The 13,760-nt window shown below is 36.3% G+C and overlaps 1 protein-coding gene and 1 pseudogene across 3 annotated transcripts in view; both read right to left on the reverse strand.

The window, feature by feature from the left end:
• IL6ST (interleukin 6 cytokine family signal transducer) overlaps positions 1-13,760 on the reverse strand; it is a 62,147-nt gene that overhangs the window by 8,637 nt on the left and 39,750 nt on the right. For all 3 annotated transcript variants that reach the window (XM_070476695.1, XM_020904166.2, XM_070476694.1), the window contains 7 exons: positions 10,568-10,650; positions 9,719-9,929; positions 8,975-9,157; positions 6,883-6,984; positions 6,550-6,696; positions 6,123-6,263; positions 551-647 (listed from right to left, as the gene is read on the reverse strand). In XM_070476695.1, the coding sequence (XP_070332796.1) occupies positions 551-647; positions 6,123-6,263; positions 6,550-6,696; positions 6,883-6,984; positions 8,975-9,157; positions 9,719-9,929; positions 10,568-10,650 (964 nt within the window). The remainder of the gene's footprint in view (positions 1-550; positions 648-6,122; positions 6,264-6,549; positions 6,697-6,882; positions 6,985-8,974; positions 9,158-9,718; positions 9,930-10,567; positions 10,651-13,760) is intronic.
• Positions 551-6,114, reverse strand: LOC110144270 (GTP-binding nuclear protein Ran-like; annotated as a pseudogene).

Consider the following 13,760-nt stretch of genomic DNA (forward strand, 5'->3'; position numbering starts at 1 on the left):
GCAATCCCACTGCTAAATATTGATTCAAGATAAATGATAATATATGCCTACACAAAGGTATGTATGTGAATGCTCATGATAGCCAAAAATCAAAGAAACAACTTAAATTTTCATAACAGATGTATAGGTAAACAAATTTTGATCTTTCTATACTACAGAATACTATTCAAGAATAAAAAGGAGAAAAATATTAGTATATGCAACAACATGGATGAATCTCAAAAAAGTCAAGCGAAAGACATCATACACAAAAAATTACATGCTGCTTGGTTCTATATATGTGAAATCCTAGAAAAGGCAAAAATACGACCACAGATCATTGACTGCTGGTGCCAGGGGCTGAGGGAGAGGACAGACTACAAAACAGAACGAAGAAACTTCCAGGGTGATGGAAATGTTCTCCATACTAAGTGTGGTGGTAGTTACACATCTACATACAGCTACAAAAATTCATCAAACTGTTCACTTCAGATGGATGAATTTCACTGCATGTAAATTATAGGTCAATAAAAGTGGGGGAAAATGCAAAAATATGAACAAGGGTACTTACAGGTCTCGCTTATTAAAGCAGAATAAAACTCCCAAAAGGGTTGTCAACAGGAATGCTAAGCAAACAGGTACAACAATAGCTTCAATTTCTCCTTGAGCTAAAAAACAAAAAAGGGAAAGAAGGAAAATTGTTGACACATATGCTACAGACAAATAATGCAACTTTCCAACCAGATTACTGTTGAAAAGATGAAATACCATCCTAATTTTTTTTTTTTTAACAAACTTTTCAAACTTAAAGGTATTTCTCTCTCCCCACCCCTCCCCCTTGGTAAATCATATCCTAGTTGCTTATGACTTAGGTCATGGTAACCTGACAAAGTATACATAAAATAGAAGTTGGCTGGGGGAATAAACTGATTAGTTCAGTTTACTGGATAGATAATACACCTGGTAACAGCTTTCAAACCTATTTATTTATTACATTTATCATTTGCACTCAGAAGAATCTTAGCAAAAGCTTACTTTTGAGTTTGAGGAGTAATTGGAAAAGCTCTAAATGATCTCAATAACTGAACTACAAATGTAACTTCCTATAAGGAATAAAAATGTAAAATTCAGATAAAATTTTTAATCGTTATTTACTGATATAGGGCTAAGAATTTTAGGAGAACCTTAGTAGGCACAAGGAGTGGCAGAAGTAGGAATAGTATCACCTAAAAAGCAGCAAGCCTCAGATTCCTCAATACCACATGAATCCCTCTCTGAATTTGAAAGAGAGCTTAGTAATCAAATGAATCACTAACTGGGATAATTTATATTAGAGATTTTTTAATGATTTGGTTGTTTCTGGTAAACTCCTCCAATCCTCCTTCAATCAGTCTTTTACAGGAAAAATGTATGAAAGTAGTATGACAGCTACACATTACGCAGTCTTACCTTCCCACCACACATATCCCTTTGTAAGTAACTTTACATCCTGTGAAGCATAATAGGAACTGAGAAATCAGAGGAATAAACTATAGGTTGGAAAATATTAATTCCTGAATGCTAAGATTCTCATACACATGACACATCAAATTCAGGCAGAACCTGTCCTTTACTGGTGCTGAACTTCCTTCTAAGCTTCCATGCCTTGGGCCTTTTGCTCATGCTGCTCCAGGATGCCTTCTCCCTGTCTGTCCACATCTTAACCTCAAAGCTCAAGTACTGTCTTCTCCACAAAAATCTTTGAAGGTGAAACTTTCCACTACCAGCATCTTTAAATTCTTGTTCTATTTACTAGCAGCATGGCTCAAATGGCTCTCTGTACTGTTTATTTATACTTTATTTCTTCAACTAAACTATATGGTCCTTGAGGGCAAAGTCAAAGCCGTGTGAGGTAGGTATAATGGATCCATAAAACAATAAGTCAGAGGGAAAAGTGGATGAAACAATATTAAATATGATTTCAGTTTTGGGGAAAAAATGTATGCATAGAAAAGACTAGGAGGATATATAAATATGTTAAAAGATTATTTTGGATGAGGGATTAGGAGTGATTTTTCTTCCTCTTTGTATTTTACTGTATAGTCTAAATTCCTTATAATGAACACTACTTTTGTTAACAGCATAAATTTTTAAAGTTAATTACTTTTATTTTTCTAAAGATCATGGCACAAAGTTTTATTCCAAATATTACAGGTATGCCCCCACTTTCAGAAAGTTCCAATTTCACCACTTCACTTTCACAAAAGATTTACACTAATATACTAAAAAACTTTTTTCATAAATTACATTGTCTGTTTTTGCTAACGAAAATAAATTTATAAAAAAAGCTTGTTAGTGCATTTAATGTAGGTCTTTCATGAAAATGCAGTGGCATAATGTAAACTTGCCCAAGGTGAGGGATACTCTTTGCTCTAAACCATTCTGGCTTATAAAAGGTTTCAGAGGAATGCTCAACTTTTGGTTAGAGGTAGAAACCTGTATTTGTTACATATATATTCTACAAACATGTCAACACAAATCTTATCCCACAGACTATATTCATTATTGGCCATCACACAGCAAAGCTCAGGATCTTTCAATGTCTATCTTATGTAGCAGTCACTTATCCATCACTTATCCATCACTCATGCAGCAAACATTCAACCAACAAGGAATATGGAGCTTACTATTTATCATTAACTGTGTTGGTTCTTGGATATGACAAAAACAATTATAATAAAATAAGGTAACTGAATAATGATTCAAAATGTAGTAGTTACAGGAAAGAAAGCATTTTAAGTCTGCTGTAGAAAGGCTACAGGTATAGCCAAAACAGGAAAAGGTATAGGGGAATGTGTTGGGAAAAGACATAGAGGTGGGGAAAATGAAAAGAAGTTTAGGGTCAAAGAAAGAGATTATGAAAGGGCATGCACAGCAGTAACTAGAAGGCATGAGCAACTGAACTTGCTAGTTTACGTAAGTGAGAAAGAAATGAGAAATTTACTACAACTACCCCTAAATTTCTGGGTCTGGCAAAGAGTTGTGACATGGAACGAAGAAAGAGAAACCTGTCTGGGAAGAGCAGAGAGGGTAGCTGGAGTCTTAGACTGGGACTCTGAAATGGAAGACAAGAAAACAGTGCCACAACAAAGGAAACTATAACCAAGGTGAAAAGACAGCCCTCAGATTGGGAGAAAATAATAGCAAATGAAGCAACTAAGGATTAATCTCAAAAACATACAAGCAACTCCTGCAGCTCAATTCCCAGAAAAATAAATGACCCAATCAAAAAATGGGCCAAAGAACTAAACAGACATTTCTCCAAAGAAGACATACAGATGGCTAACAAACACATGAAAAGATGCTCAACATCACTCATTATCAGAGAAATGCAAATAAAAACCACAATGAGGTACCATTACACGCCAGTCAGGATGGTTGCTATCCAAAAGTCTACAAGCAATAAATGCTGGAGAGGGTGTGGAGAAAAGGGAACCCTCTTACACTGTTGGTGGAAATGCAAACTAGTACAGCCATTATGGAGACCAGTGTGGAGATTCCTTAAAAAACTGGAAATAGAACTGCCATATGACCCAGCAATCCCACTACTGGGCATGCACACTGAGGAAACCAGATCTGAAAGAGACATGTGCACCCCAATGTTCATCGCAGCACTGTTTATAATAGCCAGGACATGGAAGCAACCTAGATGCCCATCAGCAGACGAATGGATAAGGAAGCTGTGGTACATATACACCATGGAATATTACTCAGCCATTAAAAAGAATTCATTTGAATCAGTTCTAATGAGATGGATGAAACTGAGCCCATTATACAGAGTGAAGTAAGCCAGAAAGATAAACACCAATACAGTATACTAACACATATATACAGAATTTAGAAAGATGGTAACGATAACCCTATATGCAAAACAGAAAAAGAGACACAGATGTACAGAACAGACTTTTGGACTCTGAGGGAGAAGGCAAGGGTGGGATGTTTCGAGAGAAAAACATCGAAACATGTATATTATCTATGGTGAAACAGATCGCCAGCCCAGGTTGGATGCATGAGACAAGTGCTTGGGCCTGGTGCATTGGGAAGACCCAGAGGGATGGGGTGGAGAGGGAGGTGGGAGGGGGGATCGGGATGGGGAATACATGTAAATCCATGGCTGATTCATGTCAATGTATGACAAAAACCACTACAATACTGTAAAGTAATTAGCTTCCAACTAATAAAAGTAAATGTAAAAAAAAATTAAATTAAATCAAGGTAAAGTACAAAAAAAAAAAAAAAAAAAGAAAACAGTGCCAGGAACAGAGCTCTGGAGAATACAAAACATTTAAAAGAGCAGAAAAGGAGACCAAGAAAAAAGTACCACACAAGAAGGAGACTCAGGAGAGTGCTACTAGAAAAATAAACCAAGGGAAGAGACTGTTTCAAGAATGAACAGGCCAATAGGAAGGATCAAATGTTGGCAAGTGTAAGGAGAAAAGATGACTGAAAAGCATGCACTGGACAGGACAACTAAGACGTCTTCCACATGTGACAGCAGACAGGTTTCAGTGGAGTGGTGGGTGGGGTGGAAATCTGGTTTCAGCAGGTCAAAAACTGAGCTGGAGGTATGGAAATGAGACTGCAAGCGTGGATTAGTCTCTATAGCCTGTGTGTGTTAGTTGTTCAGTCGTGTCCGACTCTTTGCCACCCCATGAACTGTAGCCTGCCAGGCTCCTCTGTCCATGGAATTCTCCAGGCAATCTGCCCATTAAAGGAAGAACAAGAGAAGAGACTATACCCAAGCTGTTGTTTTTTTTTAAGATAGTTGAAATACAACTTTATCCTGATTCTAAATGAAAAGGAGTGGGAATGACAGTAACAAACAAGATTCCACCTCTCAGTATAGTCATGTGACTATAGCAGTCTTTGAAACTCAAGGAGGAAACAACTGTGTTCCAAAACACCTAAATATGCAGGTCCAAAAAAATGAAGCTTTTCTTTATTTTTAAACGGCCACATTAATTCCAAAGCCCAAACATCTCCTTCAGCATCCAAAGATTAAGCACCTGTTCTGCTTAGTTATAAAGTGGCAAACACGCTGCACCACTGACATTACAGGATAGCTGCCTATATAACTAGACTTCTGACACTGGGCCCCAGCTTCACTTTCTCACAGGTCATCATTTTCATCTGGGAGAGCAGTCGTCTGAGCAACCTCTAAATCGTGCTTGTACTGTGCTACCAAGGCTGTGTCCATGACCTCCTCTGGCAGGGCAAGAGCAGGCATGGCGACAAACTCCAAGTTACGGTCTCCGATCAATTTTCTGGCAAGCCAGAGGAAGGGTTTTTCAAAGTTGTAGTTACTTTTGGCAGAAATGTCATAGTGCTGAAGATTCTTCTTTCGGTGGAAGACAATTGACTTTGCCTTAACCTTTCTGTCCTTAATATCCAATTTGTTGCCACACAACACAATCGGGATGTTCTCACACACTCATACCAGATCTCTGTGCCAGCCAGGCACATTCTTGTCAGTAACTCTCGACGTTACACCGAACATTATGATGGCACACTGACCTCTCAGTCCACCAAGTTTCTCCTGACCAGCTCTATCCCTCACACTGAACTTAATTGGTCCTCTGCTGGTATGGAACACAAGAGGATGAACCTCAACACCCAAGGTAGCTATATACTTCTCAAATTCACAAGTCAGATGACGTTTCACGAATGTAGTTTTTCCAGTACCACCATCGCCAACCAATACAAGTTTGAATTGAACTTGGGGTTCTCCTTGGGCAGCCAACGCAATGTTACTTCCAGAAGCATCTCCATGACCGTCTGACTGAGTGAGACCATACCCAAGTTTTGCCAGTGAAAAAAATGAACCCGTTTAGAAAGATAAACAAATTATTTTGGGATTTACAAAGTACAGGTGAAATTAGAAGCAGTTGAAGAAACAACAGCAAAGTATGGAAAACATTTTCTGTAGTTTAAAGAAATGACCAAACAACAAAACAAAAATCATAATTTGTGAACACATCATTTATATGAATCCAAAGAAGCACTTTAAACAAAGTTTTAGCATGTAAGTTAAGCCCATTTTTAGTCTGATTAAATTTTTAAAAGAAAAGAGAAAGAAGGAAAACTCAAGCATCATTATTCCTTACCAAACTTTGGTGTAGTAAAAGTGAATTCTGGACCATCCTTTCCACCTTCGTCTGTGTATGCTGCCATTCGTACCATATACAAAGTGTCACTAGTCAAAGAGGACAGTGTATATTCTGTGTGGGAAGAATCCACATTCACAGCTGGAAGAAAGCAGTAAGTGCACTTTAACCAACTACTCTTGCATGGTTTGGCCTATATTTGATATTGAGAGAGTACAAAGAAGGAATCAAACCAAATTTCACTAGAAAACAATGTATTTTTAGTAGGATTGTGAAGGCAACCATAAAGCATATTTTCATGTATCTCTTTTCTGAGCATAAAATGCTGTATTAAGATGTAAAAAACACAAGAAGGTAAGATTTAAATTAGTATTTAAAAGCCTAAGAAAAAACACCTGATTCTTAATAACTGATATAGCTTTATTACCTGTTTCATTTCCAATGACGGTTCTATAAAATATAGTATAATTTCTGATAAATCCATTCTGAACATCAACAGGAAGTTGGTCCCACTCTAAGACAGCTTCATTTTTCCCCACTTTTTTTGTCCGAACAGTAGGTCCTTTGGAAGGTGCTGAAACAGAATAAGGTATTTACTAACTGAAAAGCATAAGAATTTAGTAAACCACTAGAACTTGGTAAAATTTCATTATCATGGAATTATTTGAACATAATGAGACATATCCTTATTTAAAAAGGATAAAGTGTCTTTGTCAGTACAAAATGCGACGTTTTTCAAAGAAAGTAGGGCTGGACTTACCAGCTTGTTTAAGGTATGCCTTTATATGCTCGGGGCTTCCTGGTCCATCAGCATATACTGGAGTAACTGTTATCAAATAACATTTGCTCTCTACTAGGTTTCCTAAAATAAGAATAGTAGATTAAGCATTTTCTTCCTTATAATGAAAAAAAAACTTAATTAGCTCCATTGCTTACTTTTACATTATAATTTCATGACCATTGAATTTTCTTTTATTTATTCATTTATGTTTTTAAAATTGAAATACAGTTGATATACAATGTTAATTTCAGGTATACTAAATAATAATGACATCTGCATACATTATGAAATGATTACCACTGAACTTTCTTTTAACACTACAACTTTTAAGTAAACATTGCCTTTTGTGTACTAGATTCAAGCTTAACAGAGTAAATCTTTATGAAAATAAAAGGCTATTTTTATTGCCAATAAATAAAAATATTTATACTGTCAATAAAAGTAACAAATGACTGAATTTATATTCAGGATTTATCAAATGGGTCTCTTTTTTTTCAAATGGGTCTTTCTTACAGTTTGACAATTTTTGTACATTTTACCTAATTGAGAACGGCCTATGAGCAAGATGTCAGTAATCAGAGCTAGGGAAAGCACAAACGGCTGTGGTTGGCCAGGTGACTGGGGAAAAGACAATTAAGTGTTATTTCCCACAGTAACAGAATTTTAAAAGAAAAAATTATCTTAAATACTTCCTTTATTTATAATCTTTCCAAATTAACACAGTAATCTATGTCTTTAGCACACAACAACAAAAAAATTTAGTTTTGTTTATAAACTGAAGTTTATACCTTCAATAGAAACTTACATTTCCTTAACTGTTTATTCATGAAGTTATATATGCTTCTTTGTCTTCATAAACAGTCATTTTCTTAATGATTCAATATTATCAAGAAGATAATTTTTATATTCTGCTTATACAGTGATGTTTTATCAGGCCTACTGAGTTCTGTGGGAATACTTGCACAACCTGAAGGTCCCCAGAACCTTTGCTCTATTGTCCAGCTAGGGCTTCCCAGGTGGCACCAGTGGTAAAGAATCTGCCTGCCAATGCAGGAGATGCAAGAGATGCGGGTTCAGTCCCATGGTGGGGAAGAGCCACTGGAGAGGGAAATGGCAACCCACCCTGGTATTCTTGCCTGGAGAATTCCAAGGACAGAGGAGCCTGGCGTGCTACAGTCCAGGAGGTCGCAAAGAGTCCAACATGACTGAGCTCGTATGCCATCCATGGTCCAGTTATTACCAATCTATTTTCTCTCTAGCTCTACTTTGCTTTTACTTGGACAAGACTGATAAACTAGATTAAGTGGGATTAGTAAAATTACATGTTAAATAATGGGTCAATGAGGGCCAAACAGCCTATGTTATGAATAAAGCTCTTTACGGCAATATATAAACAGTATATTTTTTAACAGCTTTTCTGTGATTAATCATATTATTTGTAGCTGAATTCTAATGGTTATCCTCTTTACACACATACAAACTGAGTGCTTTGTTTTCTTTTAAAGTTGTTCCATCACTTTAAAGCTACTTGAAAAGTAGTAACTTGCAATGAGAGCAATCCATACTGGAGCTCTTACTTTCTGTCCTTTATTAGTACTTCCAGTTTAAAAGACAAGAAAATATAAGTTCTGATTCTGCTTCCCTTGTTCAACAGCTATAAAAAGTTAACAAGCCATCCAGAAGCTCAGGGAAATTTTTCTCATTAAAGGATGAAGTTAAATCAGGTACAGAGAACATACTAGTTAGGAGCAGATTGTACTACCTTGTATTTTTCTTACATTACAGTTCTGTGAGCATTCCTTTGATGATCAAAACAACAGAAAGTATTACAAGAAGATAGTATTAACCCCACTTAGTCCATAAACAGACCCTGCAGTTTAGTGAAGTTAGTAAGTATGACTTGCTGAGAGTCACAAATCTAGTAAACAAGAGTTAACTAGTAACAATGATAAACTGGAAGTCTTTTCAATGGACCACAAAGCCTATAAAGCAGAAAAGAATAAGTACAAGAAAAATCTGTCTAAAGAACTAGAAAAAGGACAACGACTTAAGTGTTTCTAGCAAGGTATACCTCTTAAATAGGTGCGATGTACAGTACCATCTTCTTGTTGCCAGTCTGGGATACAGGGCGATTTATCAGATAACACACACCACTCAAGTATGTATCTGTTTACAGGTTCACTTGGAGCAGTCCATTCTACCCAAAGCACGTTATCTTTGGGAAATGCTTTAAGATCGGTTACGGGGTGAGTAGCTTTAAAACAAAGTATGAATACCGGTATGATAAATGAACATTGAAAACTCTGAAGTTCCAACATTTTACATTCATTTTCATTACCATGTGAACTATCGTGCTATCACGTTTTCATAGCACATAAGATTAAACTGTATTTACATGAATAAAAGCACTAATTTATACAGTCAATTTATTTTCAAACTTCAATTCCTTTCCCCAAATTCTTCAAGTATTTTGTGTATATAACTTGCATTTTCTTCTTTGAAAGCTACAGATAAAGCTATAGAAAAATAATATATTTAAGTTAAATGTATATAATAAGTTCCTCAAACCTAAAAAATATATTTTTTAAAAAAGACAAATAATCATAAAATGCTTAAACAAACTAAGTAGCTTAATGCAAAGTTTAAGTGAACCATAAAATGATGGAACGATTTGGTTCCTGATTGATTTCTAAAAATTTAAACCACTGCAGATACTGAGGACATAGTCTTAGAATACTTATGTTTTTACAGGAGTCCTGTCCATACCTAACTACCCTTTACCATTCTTAAGTGAGGCTCCATCTTAGGGACAAACCTTGAAAATCCCAGGCAGGGATAGTTAACACAGATGCATCTGATCTGCCAACAGTATTTCTTGCTGTCAGAGTTGCTACATAGCGATCATTTGTGAGGTTCACCGTCAGTTTTGTGTCCTGAACTGTGTAATTTTGTAAACGTGATTTCCATCTTGTGAGAGTCACTTCATAATCCAAAATTTTCCCATTAGCTTCAAAAGGAGGCAATGTCTGTAATAAGACAATTTACTTTTAAAACATATTTCATAAATCTTGAATAAAGGTAATGTTTTTCTTCATGTTCACAAATTCTATTATGTCAAATCTCTAAATATTTAATTGCAAGGGGCTGGCAACCTTACTTTGAACTCACTACTGAAGGGAAACTACTACACACTGAATGAAGAGTAAACTAAGAGAGAAAGTAGTACCATTCTGTTAGCTATCAGGTCTCCATACAATTCTTCACTGATGGTGCGCTGGCCTAAATTATTTTAAGTCTCAGTATTTTTCTTTCTACCTTATTTTAGCATGATCCATTCATGACCATTTATGGAGTGCACAACAACTTTATTTCCTATTACCAGCATACACTCTGACTACCCCAAATATTATTTATTTTTTATGAGGCACTGAGGAAAGTTTGATAAAACACAGGCCCCTTATAGAACTTTCACAGAATTATGCTGAAATATCTATGAGGTATCACTGGCAGTTTATGAACCTTTTTTTTTTAGTATATATAAAGCTTTGCATTTTTATTAAAGTTATCAAATACTATTTGATACCAAAAATTAAGCTCCACCCATGACACCACATAAAATATATTTATATGAGATAAAAGGATATAATCAAATTTTTTTTCTTACCTTCCATTTGAGTTGTACAGATCTAGTGCCATGAGCATGAGATGGCTCTATCTTATACCAGAAACTTGGTGCCTTGGATGGTCCTAAAGAGATGATATAAAATGTTTAAAATAAAAGTTTCTATTATAACAAGATAAGCTAAAATCCTAGAAATTATTCTTTTACTTTGTTTTTAATATTCTTGCCCTTCAATGATATGGTGTCTATATTTCTGTCTTTACACCAGCATTTTCCCACCTCAGCATGATATGTCTTGGACTTCACCTTTAGTCAGGGTGATAGCTTGACAATTTAGATTATATTGCAACTCTTTAGTAATCTTAAAATTGTAAAGGTACAAATATATCCTAAGCAATAACCAAAGATGTATCACTATTTCTTATTGCTAAAAATCAAACTGAAATATATTTAAATACATGTATACAATCCTTAAATGCATATATTTAAGGATATCAGACAAATAAAATAAATGCAGTAAGCATAGTATTAAACTTATTACCTTACACTGGGAGTCAATGTAATGGAATATAATATAAATAAATTCACAGGATTGTTGTAATAATCACCAACCATGTGAAAAAGCACTTTACAAAACATCAAATCTGATTGCTAATTAGGTTTTAAAAATTCAAAAATTTTATAATTGCAAAATATGGCATTAAATAGGATAAAAAATAATCTGAGTAAAATCTAAGCAGTGTTGTGCTGATCATGAAGAAGTAACTACAGGTGGACAAAACAAAGGGGAAAGGCACACCAGGAAGGCTGGGGGAAAAGCTACTGGTACAGGGGGTTTGAATAGATATATACATGAGTACAGTGCAGCACCCTGAAAGAATAAAGAACACAAAGCTATAAAGGAAATTTTAGAGGCTAGAAACGGTTTCTAATGTTAAAAAAAAACCCTGGCTTCTTCCACTGATCTGAAGAAATGCATAATCCAATTGTTCCTAACTTTTGGGACACCAGAAATCTCTTTTGATTTGACAAAGGTTATATGCCATCTCCCCAGAAAATGCACACAAGTATTAACCCAAATATTTTGTCTACATCTTAAAGTAGTTTAGGAACTCCCCCAAACTGATCAATGTACTTTTAAACTCTTCAAGAATACCAGTTTCAAAATTCCTAGCCAAGACAAAGGAATCTGACTCCCAAACCAGCAAGAGTAGGATTACTTTCTTTCTTGGCATTTTTCAGAATAAGAGAAAATTTGTGGTGGAGAATGTTACTTTACTTTTCTGCCTTTGACATTCTCAATTCACATAACTCTCATGAAACCTCTGGCAGAGCTCTGTGGAAGTGAAGGGATTTAGGAGGTAGGGAAGGTTTCAAAGTCATAGCTGCTGCCACTGACACCTCAAGATGGTGACTGTGACAAGAAAACATTCAGAAAAAAAATGTGTATTCCATAGGATTATTTTTAATTGAAGGCTAACTGCTTTATAATACTGTGTTGGTTTCTGCCATCTATCAACATAAACCAGCCACAGGTATACACATGTCCCTTCCCTCTTGAACCTTGCTCCCACCTCCCACCCCATCCCACTCCTCTAGATTGTCACAGAGCACTGGTTTAAACTCCCTGAGTCATTCAGCAAATTCCCACTGGCTATCTGTTTTACATATGGTAGCATATATGTTTCTATGCTACTCTATCCATTCGTCCAGCCCTCCCCTTCTCCCGTGTCCACAAGTCTGTTCTCTTATGTATGTGTCTCCACTGCTGCCCTGCAAATAGGTTCATCAGTACCATCTTTCTGGATTCCATTTATGTGCTAATATACAATATTTACTTTTCTCTTTCTGATTTATTTCATTCTGTGTAATAGGCTCTAGGTTCATCCACCTCATTAGAACTGACTCAAATGCGTTCGTTTTTATGGCCGAGTAACATCCCATTGTATACATGTACCACAGCTTCTTTATCCATTCATCTGTTGATGGACATCTAGGTTGCTTCCATGTCCTTGCTACTGTAAATCATGCTGCAGTGAACACTGGGGTACATGTGTCTTCTTCAATAATGGTCTTCTCAGGGTATACGCCAGTAATGGGATTGCTGGGTCATATGGTAGTTTTATTCCTAGTTTTTAAAGGAATCCCCATACTGTCCTCTATAGTGGGCTATATCAATTTGCATTCCCATCAACAGTGCAAGAGGGTTCCCTTTTCTCCACACCTTCTCCAGCATTTACTGTTTGTAGATTTTTTGATGATGGCAATTCTGACTGGTATAAGGTGATTTCTCATTGTAATTTTGATGTGCATTTCTCTAATAATGAGTGGTGTTAAGCATCTTTGCATGTATTTATCAGCCATCTGTCTTTGGTGAAATGTCTGCTTAGGTCTTCTGCCCACTTTTTGATTGGGTTGTTTTTCTGGTATTGAGTTGCATGCGTTGCTTATTTATTTTGGAGATTAATCCTTTGCCAGTTGTTCCATTTGCTATTATTTTCTCCCATTCTGAAGGCTGTCTTTTCACCATGTTTTTAGTTTCCTTTGCTGTACAAAAACTTTTAATTAGGTCCCACTTGTTTTTGATTTTATTTCCATTATTCAAGGAGGTAGGTCATAGAGGATCTTGCTGTGATTTATGTCAAAGAGTGTTTTGCCTATGTTTTCCTCTAAGAGTTTCATAGTTTCTGTCTTACATTTAGGTCTTTAATCCATTCTGAGTTTATTTTTCTGTATGGTGTTAGGAAGTGTTCCAAGTTCATTCTTTTTCAGGCAGCTGTCCAGCTTTCCCAGCACCACTTATTGAAGAGACTATCTTTTCTCCATTGTATATCCTTGCCTCCTTTGTCAAAGATAAGGTGCCCACAGGTGCATGTGTTTATCTCTGGGCTTTTAATCTTCTTTCATCGGTCTATATTTCTGTTTTTGTGCCAGTACCATACTGTTATGATAACTGTGTTTGAGTCTCCTTTTCCCAGCCTTTAGTGTTGTATTTCTTCTTCCTTTTGGTTTCTGCCCTTGGTGGGTGAGGTTGTTCCAATGGTAGGCTTTGGTTGGGAAGGACTTGTGCCTGCCTTCTGAGGGGAGGAGGTGAGTTTTTTCCCTCTGATGGGCAGGACTGTGTAAGGTGGTATTTTTGAGTGTCTGTGGGAAGCTGGTCTGCCAATGACTGGGTTTGTTTTTGTCTTGCTTGTTCTTTGGGTGAAGAATCCTGTACTGGGTGCTGCTGGGTCCT

Source organism: Odocoileus virginianus, chromosome 14 (genome assembly GCF_023699985.2).
Source record: "Odocoileus virginianus isolate 20LAN1187 ecotype Illinois chromosome 14, Ovbor_1.2, whole genome shotgun sequence".
Taxonomy (NCBI): Eukaryota; Metazoa; Chordata; class Mammalia; order Artiodactyla; family Cervidae; genus Odocoileus; species Odocoileus virginianus.